This window comes from Pecten maximus, chromosome 8, assembly GCF_902652985.1.
Source record: "Pecten maximus chromosome 8, xPecMax1.1, whole genome shotgun sequence".
In the NCBI taxonomy this organism is placed as follows: Eukaryota; Metazoa; Mollusca; class Bivalvia; order Pectinida; family Pectinidae; genus Pecten; species Pecten maximus.
In genome coordinates, this window is record NC_047022.1 from 17,091,818 (window position 1) to 17,116,759 (window position 24,942).

Sequence of the window (24,942 nt, forward strand, 5' to 3'; positions counted from 1 at the left end):
GTTGTATAAATGAAAACAAATTTCCGAAAAAAACCATACATAACTTGAATACGAGTCTCCGCGTGTATATGCACTAATTGTCCTCCACATGAACACACTCTTAATAATCTTTATGATATAATGTCTTTATGGAAGGCTGCGTGCGTGCATGCATGCATGCGTGCGTGCGGACGGGCGGGCGTGCGGGCGGGCGGTGAAGGGGGCGATACGATTAAATCCGAAAATAAGTATTACTACACCTTTTTTGTCTGAACGAAAACCTTAAGTAACAGGTACAATTTGTGACTATTTTTACGGTGAATTTTTTTTTTTGGAAATGGTTGAATACCGACACTTCGCCGTCGTTATGAAATATCCAAAACCATCATGCTGTTTTTAAACACATAGAAATAGGGGTTTCAAATGTTTTATGTTATATAATCAATTTTTGATTTATATCTTTATCTTTGAACGAACAAAAATCTAAAAGCTGCCTTCAATCTTTCCATTCTTACCGTATCAGAGTGTCTTGGACATACACAAAGTTGGTGTAAACTTTATAGAATATTTTAATTTGTAACTAAATTACCAATCACCATTTCGTCTTCCATTCGTAATTATTACTCCTTACTTTCCCCTATCAGGCGATGAAAGCATTGTAAAGACAACCAGTCTTCGAAATGACCCTGCCAGCAACGATCCAGAACATCTGTTATCATTCAACCTTGCCATCGATAACAGTCCAGTACATTATCTTACTAATGGAGAAAAGTGTGGTTTCTTAAAATTGGCGAAGATATGATTGTTCAGTGCAGTATACAATCATATTGATATAAATGTGTCAATTTACCTTGAAATATGGATTTGAGATTATATCATATCCAAGGTTTTACTAGATAATATTTAAATATTTGATCAAAAATAAATTTCTGCCAGATATGTTCGTTACGTATATCCAAAACAAAATTTATTGTCTTTTGACCGTTCTTGTAGCATTTTTTACTAACTTCCATTTGTAATACATTGAGTATTCATCAAACAAAATAATAATAGCATTTAACATCTTATTTCAGACTATGCTTACGATTCATCGCACGAGGCGGAGGTCATCTGGTCTCAAAAAATATTATCAAAAGTGAAGAATCTGAAATTGCATTCTCAAAGACTCGTACCACAAAGGACTTGTGTTATCACTTTGATGACGTGCATCCCGTACATTGCCTAGAACGCAATACCTGCGTCACTGAACCGATATATATCGATAGTCGTATCCTGACCACTCGGAGTTTCGAGGTGAAGGTAAATGGATGGGAGGACCCGACACCTGTGCCAGGAAACACTGAATACGCATCTGGAATTGATACGTATCTAATCAGCATGTATGAGGTGAAGCAGAAACAGCTTAAAATGGGGAGAGTTCTTATTGCCAATGTCAATGTCAATCATTCTATCGGGATCGCCACAATAGTCATTCCTTTTGATCTACCTAATCCTGCTTTGTACGCAGTTGTTCTAGAGGTGAAAGATGTCGCCAATAACGTCAAACAAGCAAGGAGATTTGTAATGTTTGATAATTCTTCAAAGGTGTTCGCAAGAGATAACATTCCCTTATATTCGACAACTGCAACAGATAGTACCGATAGAAAGTGGCAAACTAACCATGGAGATCTGTGTTATTCATGGATAGGCAGATATTACAATGACAAATTTAACGATTTAAACCTGCTACAACCCATAAAACCGGACTATCACGGACATATTAGCGGTATATATGAACAGAACTCAGGGATTCTTCCCGTTTCTGGAACTGAAAACATTGATGGAATAACAAATTTCTATTTTTCACTTGCTAATGACACTAAAATAATCTTTAACAACGAAACAGTTCCAAATTTCACATCGCAGAAAATATGTTTGTCTCTACCTCTGTGTGACGGGGAAACATACCGTTTTAATGTTGTGGCACAAGACATTATGTTTCATGCATATTCCGAACATATATACACTCATATCGATTCAAGCGAACCTGAAATTTTCGATATTGGACTAGAAAAAGACGATTATCAGCTTTTAAATGTCCATAACAGTTCGGATCTTTCTAAAATGGTCCTGAAATTCAATGCGTTGGACATACACAGTGGTTTGCACTCTGTGGCTTGGTCTCTTGGTACGTCATTTGGAGGAAACGATATTGGAAATGGTTCATTAGGAATAGTTCGACTAACACGCAATGTAAGTATGGAGGTATGCTCAGTTGTTATATACTGCTAAGGAGAATTGGGTGTGAATTTTAATGTTTTATTCTAGATGTTTTAGTGATTATTGACATAAAAGATGAGTAATACATTAACTTGTGTGGTGATGCTTTGCACCATTTACTTTTTAACAGGAATCTTGTTTGGAGCATTCGAACTGCTACTGTCCTTCTGTTGGCCCATGCGCTTATTTCAACTTCACTCTGATGCTTAATTCACTGGTGCATCTCAATACACACAAAGGTAATCACAATCGCGCGTACCACTTTACAATCTCTGTGACAAATGAAGCCAGACTGTCCTATGTTGAACACAAAGAAGTGTTAGCCGACGACTCACCTCCGGCCATTGGTGTTGTCAGAGAGGGATCACTCGGGGGATTGGACATCGACTACACAAGTAAGGAGACGGTTATTGCACACTGGGATGGCTTCATAGACCACGAGAGTGGTATCCGTTCCTACAGAGTAGGATTGGCTAGATGGTGTTTGGAGGAAGAAGCGTTTAGAAATAATAAAACCAGCGGTGTACTCGAAACAACAATCATTGATACGATAGAAAAGTCCGCCCGTTTAACACTGACAGAAGAAGGACAATACTTTGTCACAGTGGTGGCATACAATAACGCCATGGAACTATCCAATCCTGTTTGCTCAGATGGTGTCGTGCTGGACAGGACTCCTCCCGTGGTAGTCAATGTTACCATACAGAGTGCGTCTGTCACCGAGGCGATGGTGTGTTCTGACGAAAAAGCATGGTACGTAACAAGGAATCTGACTAGGTACGTAGTCCGAGACGACCACTGTAACAAGCTTTGCAGAAATACATCCTCGAACGATTTCCTGTTATTATTACCAGTGGAAGCCTCTCGCGAACCATACCAATCAAGTTCCTGTTTGATCAGTGACAGTCATGTCACTATTTACCTCCCCATTGACCTTATTCATCTTCAATGGAACATTCTTGAATTGGGCAGTCAGATTCACGACGTTTACATAGGGATTGGTTCTACAAAAGAAAGCAGTGCATCTCCAGATCTGATAGACTATCACAAAGCACCACACACATATCGCTACAAGAAGAGACATGTCGGCCTCAGTGACAGCGATGAAATCTACATATTTCTTAAAATCACAAACAGTGCTGCCCTAACAACTATTTCGACTATCGGTCCAGTTATCGTAGATGAAACTCCTCCTGATTGCCCTTCCTCGCTACCTGTTTTTATCCATAACAGTTCTTTGTATATCTACTGGAATGAAAGGAGCATTTGCTGACAAGGAGCAGAAAGAACCCATGACTACATTTTTGTACCGAGTTGGTAAGTATATTCTACCTTAAAACAAAATAATAATAATGCTGCTCTATATTCATTTGCAAAGATAAAACCACCTGAGTCGAAACGCAATGTGTATATCAAATTCAAATGTCTAAATAGACTATTGTTCATTGTGTTACCCTCAAATGATTACTACACATAATCGCACAAGTGTAATTTTGCAAATGAAATGCTATTTAAATTATAATGTGATTATCAAATATACTGCGTTTTGAAAAAAAATACTCATATAATCACATATATATATTTAATATATATATATTATCAGGACGCAATCATCACGACCGTTTTGATTTGCTGTATATTCATTATACACATGACATGATAGATACTTTTCATTTATCTTTAGGGCGACAAGGAGAGTACGTCTCGTTATTCAAGCCAATAGGTATCTCGCATACTTCAACATGTGTGATGGGACATACTTGTTTGAACATTTCACTATCAGAGTTACAAGTATATGATGTAGACTTAAAATTCACTTTTAACATCCAGCTTCACGTGTTTAACAAAGCAGGATATCACTGTACAGTAAACACCGACACTTTTCATTTGCCATCCCAGAGTCCTCCCGGACATGGTGTTGTATATGATGTCACGAGTGACATCACTAGTTACTTTGACAGAAAACAAGACATTGACGTTGCAATCCTGCCTGACGAATTTTGTATCACGTGGGAAGGATTTGATCACTATGGTGATATTGAATTCCAGCTTGGTTTAGGGAAAATACCAGGGTCAGATGATATCCTCCCATTCCATGTTGTCCCGAATATAGAGATATATTGTGAAAATGCGAAAAATCTTTCACTCTATCGTAAGAACTTTGTTACGGTACGTGCAATCACCTCCGGAGGATCGGTACTGGCGATATCGGATGGATTCACAATTATAAATTCATCAGACATTACAGATTCTGTGCGGGTGTATGATGGGCACGGTTGCACCAGAACCTCACGAGCTCGTATGGAGCTCAAAGTCGGCACAACTTATATATACATTCCCAGCGAAACGACCCTACACATCGGGCATACCTACACGCTTGCGTCCAATGTCAGTTTAGCAATAGAAAGTGATGACGTCATACTTACAATGCAAAGGACAATCGACTTGGTCTTTATTACCAGTTTATCCCACTTACTGTACAGCCACAATTCACAATCATGTCCAACACGAACCATGCTTTCGGCTTGAGTGTCTTGAACTGTGTCCCAGATATTGACAGTCAAATGGGTCCTAATACTATATCGCTGTATTGGAGCATAGGCATGTTTGGTCGGTATATATCCTATTATGAAGTGGAACTTCTATCCTTATCGGAAGGAAATGGTGATCCGTTAATCCTTGCATACAAAAAAGTGTCCGGGAATTCGGACGCCTATACTTTTGGCGACGTGAATTTAGTTGAAGGTCTTTACTCATTTGCTTTGAGACCTTGCATTGAATACACGTGTCTAGATCGAGTAAAGACGGATGGTTTTTCTATCACTGGTAAGGTGTATGACGGTTTTTCTGTATCGTCTTCGATTAATAGAACTGCACGTGGTTGTTCTGACATAAACTTGAGTTTAACAGAGCTTGAATGTCCCAGTGGTCAATCCGGGGACATATCCGGAAGTGTTGGTTTACGTTGGGGACTTTTCCGGGACAAAGAATTCAGGACACAAATAACTGTGTGGAATGTGCACACCCTGAAAACGAAAAGCACTACAGTCCAGGTAGGTTATGGTACTAAAATTTAATATATAGATATAGACAAGTGCCCTTGGACATCATATGCAGATCATATACTTAAATTTCAAAACATAAGCAAATTTCCGTTTAATATCGGTAATGTGGTAAATAATATCTTATAAAGTTAACTTTATATTTAGTACAAACAATATTTTTTTATATAAATTCATACCCAGGCAATATTTATAAGATATTATGAACTTGAATATGTGCTATGTTCACATCAACATGCCAGGCGACACTCTTATTTATTCTCAGATATCAAAATGCCAGAAGATGCCGCTTTATCCTCACGTGGATATATTGACTTGTGTAGAAGTATACTGTCCTGTTGGTTCCATTGGAGTCATCTGTGTCCCACTTGCTGTAACAGAGGACCCGAATGTGTTCGATAAAGTCCGACTGTATGAGGTGGACTCTGACGCAGATGATATTAGACACAACAAGGATTTGTTCTATGCCACGAACATCGGAGACAAGATGGCCTGGCTACACGGTGCCGAACTTGATTTCACAAAGGACTCCGTAAGACCTGGCGGGATTATTCTTGGAATGGGAGATCGACCAATCTGTTGGTATCTAGTCAGGGATTCTCACAATTTCAGCCAACCGTGTGAGGAAAATCCTAATTGTGTGGCGTCCGTAGTAACTCTTGGAGGGTTTTCCGTCTTTCAGGGTGTCAATCTGGAACATGAGATTATGTACTTTATTTGCGCTATCACTAAGATAAATGAAGATGCAATTTCCTCATTTCAAACCTGTGGAAATGGATTTGTCATTGATGTGAATCCACCTTCTACTGGCGAGGTCACGATCGCGTCCGAGAAAGGCTTCCTTGTAGAAAAGGCTAGTCTTATCGTACATTGGACCGGGTTCCAGGATTTCCATGGATATCAAACGTTGGGCTATCCAACTTCTATAGCAAGATTTACTTATTCGATAGGTCAGTATCAGTATTTCTATTAAAATATTAAATCATGACGTTGCTTGGCTTTGGCATCCGATACATACTATGAGAATGACTTTGATACATTTATGTCTTATTATATCGCCCGTTTGCCTTATAAGTGCATGCAAGTCATGTTGTACCTCTAAGTGCAATTCCATTGTTATTCATAGGAAGTAATCCCCATGGACAAGATGTTGTGGCTGAAACCGACGTCGGCCTGTATGAATCCGTGAAAATCCATAACCCATCACTTCATACAGGGGAAGTATATTACGCCACAGTTACAGGTACATAAGCAAGACACAATACCTCGTCTCCGGCAGTTACTGTAGAGTGAAAATTACTTAAGCATTGAACTGTTTTTGTATGGTAATTATGATATATTTGAATGCCAGAGCTTTGCAAGCAAACAACATAATGTGATTTGTTTGCTTGCAAAACTCTGGCATTCAAATAGATTATAAATACCATACAAAAACAGTCCAACGCTTATATTTACATTCCTTTTACTTTTTTATTTTTTAAATGCTATAATTCATACTGAAAATTCATAATTCCCGCCTAACCGACAGTAAGCAGATTTTTTGTCAGTCGTTGGAACAGCCGGAACATGGTCGCGTGCTTTTTGGCAAACAAAATAGTACATGGAAATTTAAAAAAAAACTCAATTTTGTTAATCATTTTATTATCAACGTAATGCGTAAATGGCATATTTTTTATAACAAATAATGAAGACAAAATAATTAGTCGTTAAACTTAATCATCCTGGATATTGTAGTTTCGGTTTGTGTTGTATTAATACGCTGATAAGTGTAGCGAGTGATAGAGGGCATTTAAACGTACATCAATGCCAGAGCTCTCAAACAGACTATAAAGTGACAATGCCAGACAAATGTAAATATAGACATAAATATAATATTATGCATGATTTCAAAACATATCAACATATTATAAGTATGAATTATTAAGAGAAGTATTTATATGCTTTTTTTGTGATATCGCAATTTTCCAGCATTCGATCAAGTAGGACATTCTACCTCTGCCGTGTCAAGAGGGGTTATGTATGACAATACTGCACCAGTAACTGGTGCCGTACAAGTTGGAACCTATCTGAAAAGCACAGACATTGTCGCAGAGGAAATCAACGTACATTTGATCGGCTTCCATGATAATGAGAGCGGCATTTCTAAAATTCGTCTAGGCATCGGGTCAACTCAACATATACCCGATGTCCTCAACTATCAAGATTATGTCGGAGAGTTTGCTTCTTTGTCAAACTTCACAGCATTGCATGATGGCCATCACTACTATGTCATTATCCTTGTAAGTAGTTGTCAAATGCAAAGTTTGATTTAATACATCATTTTTAAATATATTTCTTACTGTGTATTGAATAATACCCAGACAGCTTTCAGTGATATGACTTCAAAGAAAAATATTTGGTTAAAGGTTACAAACGGAGCAGGGTTATCTTCTGTTGCGGCTTCGGATGAATTTGTTGTGGACCGGTCTGCACCAACAGAAGGCGTTGTTCGAGATGGCCGCTTGAGCGTAAGTATATTTAACACTCTTTTTTTGTATTTGAAATAAAGGTCGCAGAAAGATGAGTTTTTATTGTAGGAAACGAAACTAAGTACCTATATATTTATTCTTAGCAAGAATCTTTCTAAGCATAGAGAGAATTTTGTGCAGAGTTTCATAAATCCCACATGTAACCGAAGCGAAGTTAAAGTTTCATTTGATCTTATGACTAGGACAAAATTCGTTACAAGTGTATTTTACCAGACCGATATGAAATATAAGATAACGAATAGCTCACTCCATTCCTCTCTTTGGTGATTTCACAATGCATGCTGCGCAAACAAATTGTCACTGAAACAATAAGGACGTACGACCAATCACGGTTCCGCTAGCTGTTCTGGTATGTGCGCATTCAAAACATGATTTATATGTGTGTGATAAGGAGGTTGTTATGTGATAACAAAACATGGCTTTTACTTCATTAGACTAAGTGTTTTTTATTGTGTAATGTCAGGGCCAAAATACTGAAGTGTGCTTCTGTCTAAATGTTTAGTTGGTAAAGTTGAATCTAACTATTAAATAGTTTAGTTATAATGATCTGCTGTGATGTGTTCTGTATGTCAATATGATGTGATGAGTTCTGATGTGTCAATGGGTTGTGCATTTTTTACTGTGTGTCAATAAATTGTCATGTGATCTGTGTGTCGAAAGGATGTGATGTGATTTGCATGTCAAAATGTTTTGATGTGTTCAGTGTGTTAATGTTTTGATGTGTTCAGTGTGTTAATGTTTTGATGTGTTCTGTGTGTCAATAGGTTGTGATGTGTTATGTGTGTCAATATGTTGTAATGTGTTATGTGTGTCAATATGTTGTGATGTGCTATATGTGCCAATAGGTTGTGATGTGTTATGTGTGTCAATATGTTGTGATGTGCTATATGTGCCAATAGGCTGTGATGTGTTATGTGTGTCAATATGTTGTGATGTGCTATATGTGCCAATAGGTTGTGATGTGTTATGTGTGTCGATATGATGTGATTTGTTCTGTATGTCAATAGGTTGTGTGTTTTCAGTGTGCCAATATGATGTTATGTGTTCTGTGTGTGTCAAAAGGTTGCCATGTGTTCTGTGTGTCAATAGATTGCCCGATGCTATGTGGGTCAATATATTGCCCGGTGTTCTGTGTGTCAATAGGTTGTCATGTGTTCTGTGTGTCAATAGATTGCCCGATGATATGTGGGTCAATATATTGCCCGGTGTTCTGTGTGTCAATAGGTTGTCATGTATTCTTTGTGTCAATAGATTGCCCGATGATATGTGGGTCAATATATTGCCCGGTGTTCTATGTGTCAATAGGTTGTCATGTATTCTTTGTGTCAATAGGTTGTAATGTTTTCTATGGATATGTATGTTGTGATGTGATCTGTGTGTCAAAAGGTCGGGATGTGTTTTGTGTGTGTCCATAGGTTTGTTGTGTTATGTGTGTTAAAAGGTTATGATATGTACTGTATGTCAGTATGTTGTGATGTGTTCTGCGTGTCAATATGTTGTGATGTGTTCTGCGTGTCAATATGTTGTGATGTGTTCTGTATGTCAGTATGTTGTGATTTGTTCTGTGTGTCAGTATGTTGTGATGTGTTCTGCGTGTCAATATGTTGTGATGTGTTCTGTGTACAAATAGATTGTGATGTGCTCTGTATGTCAGTATGTTGTGATGTGTTCTGTATGTCAGTATGTTGTGATTTGTTCTGTGTGTCAATATGTTGTGATGCGTTCTGTATGTCAATATGTTTTTATCTGTTCTGTGTACCAATAGATTGTGATGTGCTCTGTATGTCAATAGATTGACAATGAAATAAATCAGAGTTTGTTGTAGCATATGTTTAAATTAAAATTGTGTTGAAAGCCTGATAATAGAATATTGAGGGAAAATCCTATTTGACGTTGAACTTGTCAGTAGTAATAAAACAGATAAATATCTCGCTGTTGTTTCACATGAGGCAATGTAATTAACTTCCATGTTGGTTTGTACATATATGTCGAATAGTGGTTAAAGCCAAAATCTATTTTCACGGAGATATATATACATTTATGATAGCATACAAAATTCTTCACTAGATCTATCTATCTAGAGAAGGTACACATTGGTATCGATAAAACGGAAGTTGAAATGTCAACGAATGTTAATAAATTTTGTAAATGATTCTTGAATTTACGATTTTGGCAGAACTGAACTCAGCAAAGTGGGGGGTAAATAAGTAGCTCGTGTATTTCAATCGAAAGACGATAAGAGTGTTCGGCAATATACTATTACATGACGTTTAAGTTTACAGTAAAGTGAAATGAGTCAACGTTATTCAAAATAAGGAGGACTTGATTTTGTTGTTACCTGGCTCTCTATGTTAATGTCAATGAAGTATTTTCGACTGTCGACCAGTCAAATGTTTTACTGTTGACTGAGGAGGAACATCCGCACGCGCGCAGATACCCAAATAATTATGATGAATCGTCTTTCTGATCGTGATTTGTAAACATTATCTCTAGCAACCCCTATATTAGAAGTCGGAAAGGTTCGAAGAAATCTCAACTCAGGGTTTGTTGCATCTTATTGAAACCAGGGATTCGGCTACCACATAGAATGTCATACAAGTGTATGAATTCTTACATCGTACTGCGAGGCTAAAGGCATGTCAACTTTGGTATTCGAATATGCACCAAAGCCGAAATTTACAGTTTACTGAATGATTGTTCCGTGTTCCTCAGCCTGATGAAATAGCCTATGTGTGAAATGTTGTAGATTATTCAGGTAACAAAACAGTTGTTTCATGCAATATTAGTCAACAGTCAAAAACTCTTCATCAAGGTGTTGGGACTAACCCGTTGAACTATCTCCCGATGAAACAATTGTAAGATAATGCTTGTCAATAAGGAGAAAGTATGAAACAACTTCATGATAAAGCTTGTCAATAGGGAGTTAAACACTTTTCCTGCTGTTCACTTGTCAAATAGAAAAACGATAACATGTCTTTGTACCGTAATCTCAGAGTACACCAACTATGCCCACAATTAATAAAATAAATTTTACAGTTATAAAATCACCTAACGTTTTAGATTTTTCTTTTGTTTTATAAAAGGCTGATGTTGATTTCCAAGCAAACACAACCCACAGTGGTTGTCACTGGTCAGGGTTCAGTGACCCGCACTCAGGAATCAGATACTACTCGGCCGGACTGGGAACAGTGCCTCTCATGGATGACGTCAGACCATTGTCTTTCACTGGAACGAAAACAGGTTAAAACTGCTTTTGATATTTGACCTCTGTATTCAACTACAACTCTTTTATCCTGATTTTCTAGGAGTCGTCAGTCATGTTAATTAAAGGGTCATAGTGTGTTGATACTAGGATATTGTGGAATATTTGGAGTCAGTTTCCTTAATCAAAATTACGTAAACATATTTCCACAGTCCGTCTTTATTAAATCATTGATATAACACAGTTACAGTTTCTTCGTAATTTCCGAATATATGCTACATATAAGTACCTTAGAATATTATTGCTCGCCGTCCACATGTTTGCTCTTCAATACGGTGTTGCAGATATGTATTAACACTGCTCATTTAATTTCTCTTTGAAACTGTAGAATCAATTCATTTACACCGCTGACATGTACATCGGGAAACATAAGAGAGCTTTCGTGCAAGGAGACGATGGCTGAACTGATGGTCCTACACATGAACGTTTACCGGTGTTTAATTTGTCATTCTCTCGTCTAATAGAATTTTTCCTCCCTTGTAGGAAGAGACAATGGTGGTTGGGATCCCGTTTTTTCACTACAAGAAATCAAATGATTATATATTCCTTAGCCTATTGACTCTTTTGTAACTGTTCCCGTTCCACCAATTTAACCCATTAACGTGACATGATTGAATAGTCGACGTTGCGTCGACGTATTTTTGCCATAGCACAACATGCACTGTTGTGTATGAGGAATCCACCGACTCAACCTAAGAATGAGATTGATATAATCTTACTTGGGTCTGTTCTGTGAATGGGATTGAGATATGCCTGAAACAGGCCATATGATTGTTTATTTTTGTCACATGCTTTTTTTAAATGGGACAAATCATAAGATTCTGTGAAGCAATTTCTTCGCGTAATCATCAATGCCCGATGTAAAGTTCGACAAAATTGATGACGTCATCAATTTTTGACTTGATAATCACCTGTGAAGCATATGGGAAAAGAAAAGTGTGTATTGAGCACTTTTAGAACCATTTTCTTGTAAACATTGTCTTTGACTTGACTAAATTCGTGCAGTGTTTGTGTGTGATTGTATTTAGTTTGTTTGGTCTCTGGAAGTTTATAAAAAAAATTTTTTTAATACTGTACAGGTTACGAAATAGATGATAAATTGAACACCTTTGTCCCGTATCACACATGTGCTGAAGAAACTCTTGATGATCTTTAAATAATATCTAACACAAATGGTAATCAACATGATCATAATTATATAGATAATCATACAGTATACGGATTTACTTAAATTTTGTGCTGTTTACAGGACTTTTATGATTCCTTGTAATAATCTCTTTTTCAGAAGTGCAATGGACGTTTAACTTTGTTCCTGGATCAATTTACTACTGTACGGTTCAAGCATGTAACGGAGCTGGACTTTGTTCATCTGTATCATCAAACGGCTTTACTACAGACAATTCGCCACCACTTCCGGGGATCGTTCATGTTGGCCTTGATGGTCACCACTCCAGATTTTGGGCACATGCGTGAGTATCTTATGTAACATAATTATATTTTTTTTTCATTTTCAACTTAATCAGTTATCAATTCACATTGGGTTGGTACTCTGGTTTAAACTAAACTCAACCTGATTGGCTTATAATAACGTTTTTCGATGACGTATGAAAGATCGTGAGGTGTCATATACGAATAATTACGTCCCATGTGTATTTTTTTCATTGGTTTAATTGTTCACTTGTATATGAAGTACAATATGCAGTAGAAAGTTCCCATAAGTTGTTAGGGAAACATCTGTATTGTGCAGTTGAATAAATGTTTGCTCTATTGTATCCAACTCTCAACTTGATTTTAAATGAGCTAATATCTTGTCTTTTATATAATCCTTTGGGAATGCAAGTAGTAGATAATGCTGATGTACTTTTATGGTCCAAGAGTTAAATAGTATCCTGCTTGTCATGTTTTCATTCATTTGAATATTTACAGTTTAGAATATATACATGTACTACTATAAAATATTACACTTTAATTCGCCTGGCATGTATCGATACGCAATGCGCGTGCGTTATACAGTAGATATCCATCAGTAAAATACGCTAAATACAGTGTGGACTAATTGTAATATTCCACTCCAACAACGATCATGGAAATACTATATTGTGTAGGTGATATTTCACATTACACTGTGCATTACTTTTTTATAATATTTTTATGTTCTAGGAATTCAATTCAAGTTCAGTGGTTTGGATTCGTTGACGTGGAATCCGGTATACAAAATTATGAAGTTTGTGTCAGACACACAAATAACAGTGAATGTGATATTTTATCTTTTATTAATGTATTTCTGTCCAACACTATGACGCATCCTGTCCGTTTACCACGGAGTGTGTCGCTAACCGTTGAAGTCAGGGCCTACAACCCCCTCAACATGTCAACCAAGAGTGTTTCCGATAGTTTTATAGTCGATACCACGCCTCCAGTGCTGGTTACTTCTCCGGTCCTGGGAGTAGAAAACAGAAGCTCAAATGTTGTAACAGTTCAAACTGATCCCTCGGTTATAATGTTGAAATGGAAATTCGCAGACGAAGAAAGTCCTATTGTGAAGCAAATGATTTCTGTAAGAACACATGAAGATGGCCATACACCAATAAAAACCATTTATCTCTCCGGCGAGACAGCTCATACGATTACCTTAGACCCTAACAACTGGATGAGATCTGGAGACACCTACACTGCAATTGTGACCGCTTGCAATGAGGCGGGACTCTGTACGTCTTCGAAATCAAACGAATTGCTTGTCGATTCGACTCCTCCTCATCTAGGAGGGTTCAAGGAACCCCTGCACTGGCATATATCTTCCTACTCACAAGAAACCTTGTCTTTTGTTAATCTGACACTATACGGGTTTAAGGACATCGAGTCCGGGATCAAGTCTTACTACGTCACAGTAGGTGACACCTACAGCGGTTCAGAAATAAGTGACGGGGTCCTTACTTTTCTCCCGTCTGGATCTGACGGTGAATCTGAAGAAATTCAGCTTATTCTGACAGAGCACATCCAGCAAGGACAACATTTGATATTGTCACTCTGGGCTGAAAATAACGCTGGCCTCCTCAGTAACACTGGGAAAGTGACAGTCACAGCTATAGTGTCAAGCAATATGAGAACCTTTGGATATTTGGAAATATTAAAACATTCCTGTGACGCTCATTATTGTAATAAGGAGTGCACTTGCGCTGTTATATCACAGAAGTGTCACGAAGTTGATGTAGATGTCGATTGTAAGGAAAATAACCAGACAGACGATTATGATGTGAAAATAGATATTCCGTTTGACGGTCAATACAATCACCAAGAATTCTTAGCAACTTCCGCCTGTATTTCCGCTAATTGGATAGTAACTGGTATACGGGGACAGGACATCAAACGAATGGAATGGAGCATGGGACAGCTAGGTATGCCAGTTGGAACGGGAGTATTTGATCCTCTGTTAGAAAATCAGTGGCATGATGTCGGGAAAGGGACGTATGTAACACATTGCTTGCTCAGAGGAAATCATCTTCTCCACAACACAAAATATGTTGTCTACGTTAGAGCGTGGACATCTACGTCAGATTATACTGTGTTCACGTCACATCCGGCACATATAGACAACACTTATCCCTCCGTAAGGAAAGGAAAATATATAACTGAGAATCAAAAACGAACATGCAGTTATGATGTGGACTTCACCACGACCTTAGACACTGTAACAGCCTGTTGGACAGGTGTGTTTACCGACCCACAGAGTGGAATACGTACCCACCAAGTGGCGCTAGGGACTATACCTGGAGGTAAGTATCTAAAGATTTACAGATTTAATTTTGACTTTAGAATATCGGTATTCAATCGATAGAAAAGTAATAAAAGGGATGTTCTAAAAGTACTAATACCAAATATGATTAGCTTGAATGGATTTTTTTCCTATAAAGTAGACGTAATATGTAAAATAGCTGAATATAAGAATCATAACTATAATTTTGCCTTGTTTGGTTTTTAGGTGACGATGTCGTACCATTTAAAAACGTAGGAATCAATACCTCGATGTCATGGGACAATTTGTCGCTTTCTCCGGGTACAAAGTATTTCGTGACTGTTACGTGCATAAACAATGTGGGACTCCTTAATACGCTTGTCTCTGACGGCTTCATAGTGGACAATGAACGCCCGTATGCCGGGATTGTGTACAACACCGACCGATTTAATAACGCCCACGTGCAAAAATCACGGGATATCGGAGTATCGTTCCGGGGTTTCCATGACAGACATTCCGCAATAAAAAGTTATTCTGTCGCCTTTGATAAATCATATGCAAATTTTACGACAGAAAATAAGTCATTAGTATTTCAAAACATAGGTTTGAGAAACACATTCAAGTTTTATAACACATCTCTCGTAACTGGGCAGTGGTATAGGTTTGCCGTAAAAGCTCGGGACTCAGCAGGATTCGAAAGCGAGATGGTGTTTTCGCCTCCGGCCATGTTTGATTCGACACCTCCAGTTCATATTAACATCAGTTCAATATCCGTGATGGAGGAAGTGACTTCGTTGAACGGAACATTATATTGGGTGAAATCTCTAGATGGTGTGAAAGGGCCAACTGTTTATAAACTACATATTTCTTCTGTAAACATCACATCATCAAACGTCTTTGAAGTTTCATTTGAAAACGAGAAGCAGATTCATCCCGTTACGATAGAGAGAGATGGTATATGTACAGCCGCCATTTCTTTCATCAGCTCTCCGTTCTATTTTGGCAATCGCTCACTTTCAGTTCTCGCTCGTGGGATACCTTTAAACACAACTCTTGATTTCACCTTATCAATATCTGATGACGTCACAGTGACAGGTCAAATTGACAATGTGATTGAAGTCCAACAGGTGTCTCCAACGGAACTCAAGATCAACACCCATATTATGGACGCGGAGAGTGGAGTCAGAGACATCTATGTTGGCGCGGGATCAACAAAGGGCGGGATTCCAATTTCATCCCCTTACTCGTGTGTCTTCATCCTATAATATTTTACTTCCGGTTGAGGCGTCTCATGGACAAACAGTATATGTAACTATCACTGCCGTAAATCAAGCCGGCTGTTGGAGTCACTTCCACTCATACCCTTTGCTAATGGACCACACCCCACCGATTATATCAAACGCAGCGGTGACAACGACCTACAGTGCTTTTGGCGATGAAACCCTTACCAAAGTCAAGGTCACTTGGGAAGTCATAGATGAGGAAAGTTTCAATGTGTACTGCTCCTGTAAGATAGGTAAGTATATATCTTCTCTCATGCCGTTCAATAAAACAATATATTGCATTTATTTTGGAACAAATATATAAAACAAAATCAGTCCTGGCTTTACCAGTATTTTAATATTTACAGGTGAAAACAGAATGAAACGGACGTTGTACAATGACGATGGAATAAAAGGAGTAGAGACGCCTTATATACTGTTAGATCATGGAGCTGATATATTTGCACGTATAACATGTTGGAATAGTGCCAATCTGCAAAAGTTCATCATGCTTGGTTCCAAAACTGTCACACTCTTTGCACCTGAGGTCACAAATGCAAGAATTGCCTTTGAAACCGCTTGGGAAACATATTCTGGACTTCCGGTAATGCTCTCTTCTTCGGAGGTAATATTTTCATGGGAAATATTTGATGACACTAAGGGAATCAATGGCTATTCTTACAGAATCTGTCAAGGCACTCAACATGTCACTGATTGGAAAAATACCGAGCTACGAAATTATGCTTCCTTGGACCATGCGCTGCTATTGCAAGATGACATTTATACGGTGGAAGTTAAAGCGTGCGATAATGGCGAGATGTTCTGTCAAGCAGTAAATGGATCCTTTCTGATATCAGGGAAGTCACCAACCCTAACAGGTACGAGTATACACTGCTGATGTAAATAAATATTGACATAAATGGTTATTGATGTTTTCAATAATTTACATAAGTGTAAGCATCTCTGCATCGCAGTAGGCAGAATACTTGAATCAAACTGTTTGTATGCTTGTGTTCAGAATTTCTTTTTCAGAAAACACCTCCTGCACTTTCAATTTCAGTGAAACTTAAAAATATATCATAAAGATATTACCTTCTGATATTAGGAATCTGAGTATTCGATGTGTTCGGGACTTTTTATGAACATTTGCCCCTTGTTGATGTACTTGCAACCAATCACTTTCTATACTACTACGTTAGTTTCAACAAAAGTAAGTCTAACAGTATGTTTGATCAGTATACGAGACTCCTGTTTTCTCGTATTGTTGTCATTGTTACCAAAACAATGGTTTTTGATATAACCCTTCACCAAACGAGCAAATGTCGAAGAGAACCGGAATCAACGTCTCATAGCTCATTAGAGCACGGTCACCAAGCTGCTACTAACCCTGCTCCGAGTCGTCATGTCAACCTCGGCTTTCGCGAGAATACCAAGAATATATAATACTAATACTTTTTATCTGAAAACTCTATTTGTTACAAGAAGTGATGCTTTTACTTTCCATAACTCGTACCATGAAAAAGTCATATGCATTTTCCCATCAGTTAAAAAATCGAATTTACAAGAGGCTGATATAGTATAGTCACCACTGCCGGTTGTTCTTTCAGGACTCCATCCAACAGTCACTAGAGTCGACAGTGGTGTTTTGCTTACCTGGGACGATGTCTTCAACGTTCAGTCGGAACTTCTTCCACGATACACAGTGACAGCTGGTACCGATGTGGGATACTCAGACCTTTTACGTCTAGTAAAAACTACAGACCGCCAAGTGAGTTTCAAAGATTTCAACGGAAGTGACGTATTCGTTAGTATCACGTGTTCATATGTAACTGGACTGTTTACAACATTCAGAGGGAAAGTAGCCACGTTTTAATACTTTGTTGTTACACTTGTCAACCGAACGCTTTTAACCAGATTATTTTTCAATTCTTTTTAAGCAATCATTCAGCACGGAATTACATTGTTATGTTTGGCCAGTTTGTGCTCCAAACAAACAGTATTTTGAGCTTTGATTTCAATATTGATTGGTGTGACAGCATTTGAATATAGCAAATACATGTATTATAGTTTTTCAAATGAACATAGGCGATTGTTTACATGCCAGAATGCCTATATTTTCAATGCAATTTCATGATCTGCTTTAAATTTCAAGACAGTATAAAATGTATTAACGAAATCCTTGCTTGTATTTTGATGTTTCGTGATTGTTTTCTTTGTATGTACCTAAAGGAATAAAAGGGAGTACTACAACAGGCCTCAAAACATGAAACTAGATTTCTTCAGATTTTTTTTTGAGTTACTTTAATTTAGCAAAACATACTAGAAATAACATTAAGTTTTAGATATATTTATTACGTTGATTAATTGAAACCTAATCTGGAATGTTTAACGTACGGATCACGAAGAACAAAAGTCAGCAAAGTGTTCAATTAGTTTGTTTATTACCATAACAATCATACGCGCGTTTACTCTAGCATGCCAAATAATTAAGGTACCTTGTCACTTACATCCGATAACATACATTTATGTATGTTTGAGGCATTTGTTGAATAAAAATAAAACATCATCATTACTGATTGTTTGCAATTTGGTGTGCGATCTAGATATCCGATCCAAGGGAAAACGTGCAAGTCATTCTACGAGAACATATTTTATTCAGAGAATGACTGGAGTATAGAATAATGATTTATATACTAGTACCTGCATCCTATCGTGCTTATCCAAAACACTAAACAGACGTACATGTATAGCTAGAGGTAGCCATATTTCTTGATGACAAAGGATATGTCTTGTCAGCACTATTCATTTGAGATGTTTTTGTCTTAACATGAAAACAGAACAATGAATTCATGAACGAGAGGTTTTTTGGTTTAATATAGCCGATGGAAAACAACTGTTAATATTTAATTAAAACTTCAGGATTGCTTTGGATAGAATCGTTTTGATATTCATATGTTTTTGCAACATAACTACATAAATTGTTGCGAGTTACATTGATCAATCGGGGTTTTTAATCCGGTTGCATGAATTTCCGAGAAGTCAAAAATACACCAAATACAGTGATGACGTCACGAACATCGTCTTCATATCACTACACCAATGATAGTTATGGAAGAATTATGATATGATAGTTTTCTTTTTGTTTGGTAAGATTATATAGTGGCTATAGCAAATGGAAATGTACCATAATTGCCACGATATCAATAATATTTAATAGATAGAAATCTTTGATGTCGTACAGTCCCTAGGAAATTTTCAATCGTCTGGGAGTATAGACTTTAAATTCATATGTCACATTGTTTTCTTTCTGCAAAGTCCTGTCTAAATCGGCGGACCTAAAACAGAACAAGATATATAATGTTTAAAGGCCATCTGAATGTATCAAAAGGCCACCTGAATGCATGAAATCATGTCTATAAATGGTACATAAATGTATCAAAATCATATCTATAAATGTCACTTAAAAGTATTAAAATCTTGCCTATAAATGCCACTTAAATGTATCAAAATAATGTCTATAAATGTCACTTAAATGTATCAAAATCATGTCAATTAATGTCACCTTAAGTATCAAAATCTTGTCAATTAATGTCACCTGAAAGTATCAAAATCATGTGTATTAATGTCACCTTAATGTATCAAAATCATCTCTATAAATGTCACTTAAATGTATCAAAATAATGTCTATAAATGTCACTTAAATGTATCAAAATCATGTCTATAAATGTCATCTTAAGTATCAAAATCATGTACATTGTATATAAATGCCACCTGATTGTATCAAAATCATGTCCATAAATTTTACCTAAATGTATAAAATCATGTCTATAAATGCCACCTGCTGTATGTACACTGTAACAAATTCGGGAATGTCTGCGTTAAAATGCCAGCTGAATCAAGATTATGTCTATAAATGCCACCTGAATGTATCAAAACCGTGTCTATAAAGGCCATCTGAATACATTATGTATCATGTCAATTAATACAACCTGTTGTTACAAGTATCTACAAATCCGAAAAAAGAAACATACGGAATTCCATGATACACATTGATATTTCAATAAAAATTGAATTACTTACATATCTTCGTCGAATGAATCTTCAAACGGAGGGAAATATGTATCCGCTGTGTGGAGCCCTTGTATATGAGTTAGATAAAGACGGTCACAGCTCTGATGGGAGACAGCATCCTGTGGGGGGAAGGATTGTCAACGTTAACGTTCAATTCAGTTTCCTGTGTCATAATCCAAGTATGGACATTACTTTTTGCAAATGTTAAAAAAGAGAGAAACCAGCGTCCATTCATTACAGTAGAAAAACAATGTTTGGAGTCACGATGGTCTAGTGGTAGAAAGCAGTGCTACGTGATCGAATGGTCGCTAGTTCAAGTCCGGGCACGTGTTGTATCTTTGAACAAATACTTCACTCTGTTGTGTTCCATTCGACTCATCTATAAATGACTAAACGGAAAGGGTGGGCAAAAAATGTCGTTTGTAAGCTGTTGGCGCCGAAATGGCAACTCAGGCTGTAAGCCCCCAAGTAGTTGAAAAAGACAAAAGACCCCGTAACCACGGATAATAATTTGTGAATCACTTTGAGACTGCTATGTTGCTGTATTACAGCGGTAAATATACTCAAAATTATCATTATTATTAGTTTAGTTTATTAATAGATATAAAAGCTTAAGCACATTTTGTTCGGATGACAATTTTTTATAAAATTTTCACAACATGTGTTATCATGCTTTATTGGATTACTCATCTTTTTTAACGTACTTTACTTTATCTAAGTACTTAACTGTCTTTTAAACATTACAGGTGACTGTTCGAAGTAAACAATATGGTTTGTCGTAATCAACCACAAAATTATCAAATTAATTTCAACATTTTAATGAATATAGTTGACCGTGAGGTTATCTACTTTTATGCAACAGAACTACATGAATTGTTGCAAGATCGTCGTTTTTTTTTAATCTGGTAGCACGAAATTTCGTGACGTCAAAGATACTCTTTGAAAAGTGACGTCAGACAAAACGACTTCATTTAGTGACGAATTCACGAACATTGTTCTTCATGTCGCGACATCAATAGGAGTTATATAAGGATCTGATAATATTCTCAATAACAAAGAGAAATAGGGGCTTCCTCTTTCTATCTCTTGGTCATCATCTGCAGCTTACGAAATTGCAATTGTAACCTGGGGGTGGTGACCTATGACCTCCCCGTATTGTATGGTTTTCCTACGACACTTTTAAAAGACACTGACTTTTACCTGATAACAGCTGAACATTTAAAGGTATATTAAATGATTTTTCTTTGACACAAATATCCATAAGTATGGTATGGATATCCTGCAACAATGGGAAATGTAACACAAATACTTTAATATCCTAACACAGTGAAAACAGTTCTAGAAAGAACTTGATATTCTGGCATAGAGGATAAACATTGATATACACAATTTAACTTCCCAGCTTTGTGGATAACAGCAAACGTTCGAACAAAGATGCAGGAGCAATCAAATGTGTGTATATTTTTGCGTCTTCAGGACCAACAACCCTGTATATGAGTGACGAAGCGGCTCATAATTTACATGATTTGTATAATCTACAAATCACAAATACAGTCTTTACCTGAATTTTCCTAATCAGAGATCACGTGACAACTTACGGTATAGACGTACTGGCCTCCTAATATCCATATAGTTTCAACCTGGTCTTTTAATGATGTTTCAACATACTGAAGAGCTCCGTCAAGGGAGGAGACTATTTTGTGTATCAATTTGTCATTCTTAATGTCCTTGCTGAAATAATGAAATTGTGATATAATGATACATGTATGTTGCTAATTTGTTCTTTGATTTGAGAAGATGGTGGAAACAGGTACAAGGTTATTTCTTTGTTATGTTATTCTATTGGAAATTGTCTTTCATTAGATATGGATAAAAAAAAAAGTACAAATTAACTTAATAAAAGACCCAGGAAAGGCTTAAACAGTCGAATATGGCACTCTTGACACAATGCTAAGAGGCAGTTGCCACTATACACCTATAACACTAAATGGGTCATGTGACATTAAACAAGGCAGTATTTTTTATTTTATTTTTTTATTGGTTCAGTTTTCAAAATTGACGGATATCATATCATGGTGACCTAACAGACTAGACAATATGAGTCCTCAGATTTTTTTTTTTTTTTTCGGACTAATTGTCTTACTTTCTCATTCTTAACGATAAACAATACGACACACATTATTGCGATTTTATCCCTTAAAAGGTACAGAGCGTAAACATTTAGCTTGCATAATTAAAATAGTTGTTTAATATGGATACCTTGGATTTCGACTGATGACAATATTGAAGACGTCCCGTGTTTTCCCCTCATTACTGGCACACTGCCACGTGACCCGCCCTCGTATGTTTACGCATTTTCTGTCTTTAAGATGTTATGATATATAAAACAATTTACAGCATGTTTTATTAAAAGTGTGAAACAGATGACAACAGGGATCACTGGATATGTGAAACAAATAACAACAGCAGTCACTGGATATGTGTGAAACAGAAATCAACAAGAGTCACTGGATATGTGAAACAAAAAAACAACAGGGATCACTGGATATGTAAAACAGAAAACAACAGCAGTCACTGGATATGTGAAACAAAAAAACAACAGGGATCACTGGATATGTAAAACAGAAAACAACAGCAGTCACTGGATATGTAAAATAGAAAACAATATGAGTTACATGATAAGTGAAACTCAAAACAGCAGGTCTCTAAACACGTAACACAGATATTCAGTAGATTAAAAAAAATTTCCCTTAATAGTAACCGTAGTGTTGCAAAATTCAATAGAAGACAAATTCATTTTTTTAAGTTTAAAAAAAAAATGCTTTCCTTTGGACAAACATAAGTTAATCACAAGAGATTCGCTTTTGTTAGAAAACGATGATTAACTTTGGTCAGGTGTAAATGGATACTTTAAATGTTAACAATAACAGATCCTAATTAAAACGTGTACTATCATGTTAACAGTGACACTCACCTGGGGACGATGTCTTGGATGTTAAATCCATGAAGTATCGATATTCGTTTCTAAAAAAATAAACGTCCGACATCAAACCCGTAGTTCAACTTATACTATGTATACAATAAATACAATAAAAAACTATTACAATCGTATCGTAGTTGCGGCAATCTTATCTAATCATTGATTGTGTTTCTTTTCAGATGAGGAAATGAGATAAGAACTTCAAAAAGATTTTCTGATGGTGAATACATTACAGGGATCAAAATAAAACTCTTTAGTAGTTCCTGGTGTTAGTGTTAGTGTACGCATGATCACGTTTATTTCAGCGACTTTATGTTTACATACAGGTACAATACAACGCTGATATATGAACACCGGGGATGTCATTTTTATGAGTTTGAGAAAGTCTGAGTTGGTAAAGAGAATGAAGAACGAGCAATATATTAATTTAAGGATGTACAAATATGGATGAGTCAGAGATTGGTAAATGCTCAGCTGTATTTATTTTTCTTACATATTGAATAAATAAATTCATATTACTATGATTAAAATAGTTTATCATTATTTCTGAAAACAATTTCTAAGGGGATATAACTACTGTACAATAAATCATCTCCCTAAAAATGAAAAGGGACATAACTCATGTAAACAAATTATCTCCCTATAATTAATTAATATTGGTCTTGCGGCGCGCTGAGGAAATGTCCCGCAGGTTCCTCCATAGTAAAATCTGAAGCCATGGTGATCCCTGCACTAGGGCATGTACAAATACATGTAGACTGTAACTAATTCTCAAGTCCCTGTGTTCAGAGTCACCGTTTACCTTGACGACCGGGGTTCGATTCCCTGATCGGACGTTAAAACATATGGGGCAGCAAGCCCCACCACGTGGATTTTACCGCGGGTCCACTAGTCTCCTCTCACTATCATACAAATGGCTGACTTGAATATATAATGATATTTACTTACGGGAGTTTCGGCCATGGCAAACTATTATTAAAACCTATTCCTCTGTTTGTCACGCACATAGCAGCCATGATCTTAAACTTCATGTCGCCTTTGTCCTTACAACTTCTGATACCGAGACCACGTACTGTGTTGGTAGGTGTATAATTATAGCCGATTATACACGAGTTATATACTGATGATCCACGTGTCTCGTTCAGCCATCTGTTGTTCAAAGATAAAATCAGCCATATGCGTAAAACAGCATGTGAAAATGGGCTAACCACTCTCATTAATGCATAAATTATATATACTGTACATGTTATCGGCTCGTAGATATTACTGTATCACTTATAAAAGGCCGCCAGAACACTGACTGTAGGTAGTCGGTAAGACAAAACCAGGTAATAGCCGAGTGATGTGGGCGGTAAACTAAAAACTAGCTTCTATTACTGACTGATACTAACGACTACCAGAGAATGTGTTCTATTTCCACAGGGTATCCACTTGTCCCCACGCTATATAGACATGTATGGTATTTGAATGATCAATTTCTTCGCCCAACCTTGACACAACGAATATTGTTTTCTATGTTTGAACTTTAAACTGACTGTATCATTTATTTCATGTATCATTGTCTAAAATTATTAATATGCTATAAATTACTGCATAACCATGATATCATTATTATCATAATACCATTATTTTTCTTATTCTGATAACTTTTAACATACATGTATCATTAATCATTTTTAAACAATTAAATAAACACCATAAATATGTGTTTACTTCTAATTACTTTATATCATTAATTATCACAATGTTATTAGATAATAATTTAATTTTGTATGAAACACGCATTTTCATTGGCTGAAATAATTT

The 24,942-nt window shown here is 36.7% G+C and overlaps 2 protein-coding genes across 2 annotated transcripts; one reads left to right on the forward strand and one right to left on the reverse strand.

The window, feature by feature from the left end:
• Positions 1–1,356: 1,356 nt before the first annotated feature.
• LOC117332160 lies at positions 1,357–18,320 on the forward strand. The gene is made up of 13 exons (XM_033891044.1): positions 1,357–2,211; positions 2,369–3,415; positions 4,069–4,626; positions 5,566–6,250; positions 6,427–6,543; positions 7,269–7,579; positions 7,706–7,807; positions 10,912–11,068; positions 12,376–12,559; positions 13,251–14,863; positions 15,070–16,023; positions 16,454–16,963; positions 17,693–18,320. The coding sequence occupies exons 1-13, from the start codon at positions 1,357–1,359 to the stop codon at positions 17,956–17,958; spliced, it is 7,359 nt and encodes a 2,452-aa protein (XP_033746935.1). The 3' UTR covers positions 17,959–18,320.
• A 215-nt stretch (positions 18,321–18,535) lies between these two features.
• LOC117333263 (dihydrofolate reductase-like) lies at positions 18,536–24,443 on the reverse strand. The gene is made up of 6 exons (XM_033892478.1): positions 24,085–24,443; positions 23,131–23,180; positions 22,416–22,518; positions 21,755–21,887; positions 20,166–20,275; positions 18,536–19,420 (listed from the first exon to the last, which is right to left on the reverse strand). The coding sequence occupies exons 1-6, from the start codon at positions 24,351–24,353 to the stop codon at positions 19,330–19,332; spliced, it is 756 nt and encodes a 251-aa protein (XP_033748369.1). The 5' UTR covers positions 24,354–24,443; the 3' UTR covers positions 18,536–19,329.
• Between the last annotated feature and the right edge of the window lie 499 nt (positions 24,444–24,942).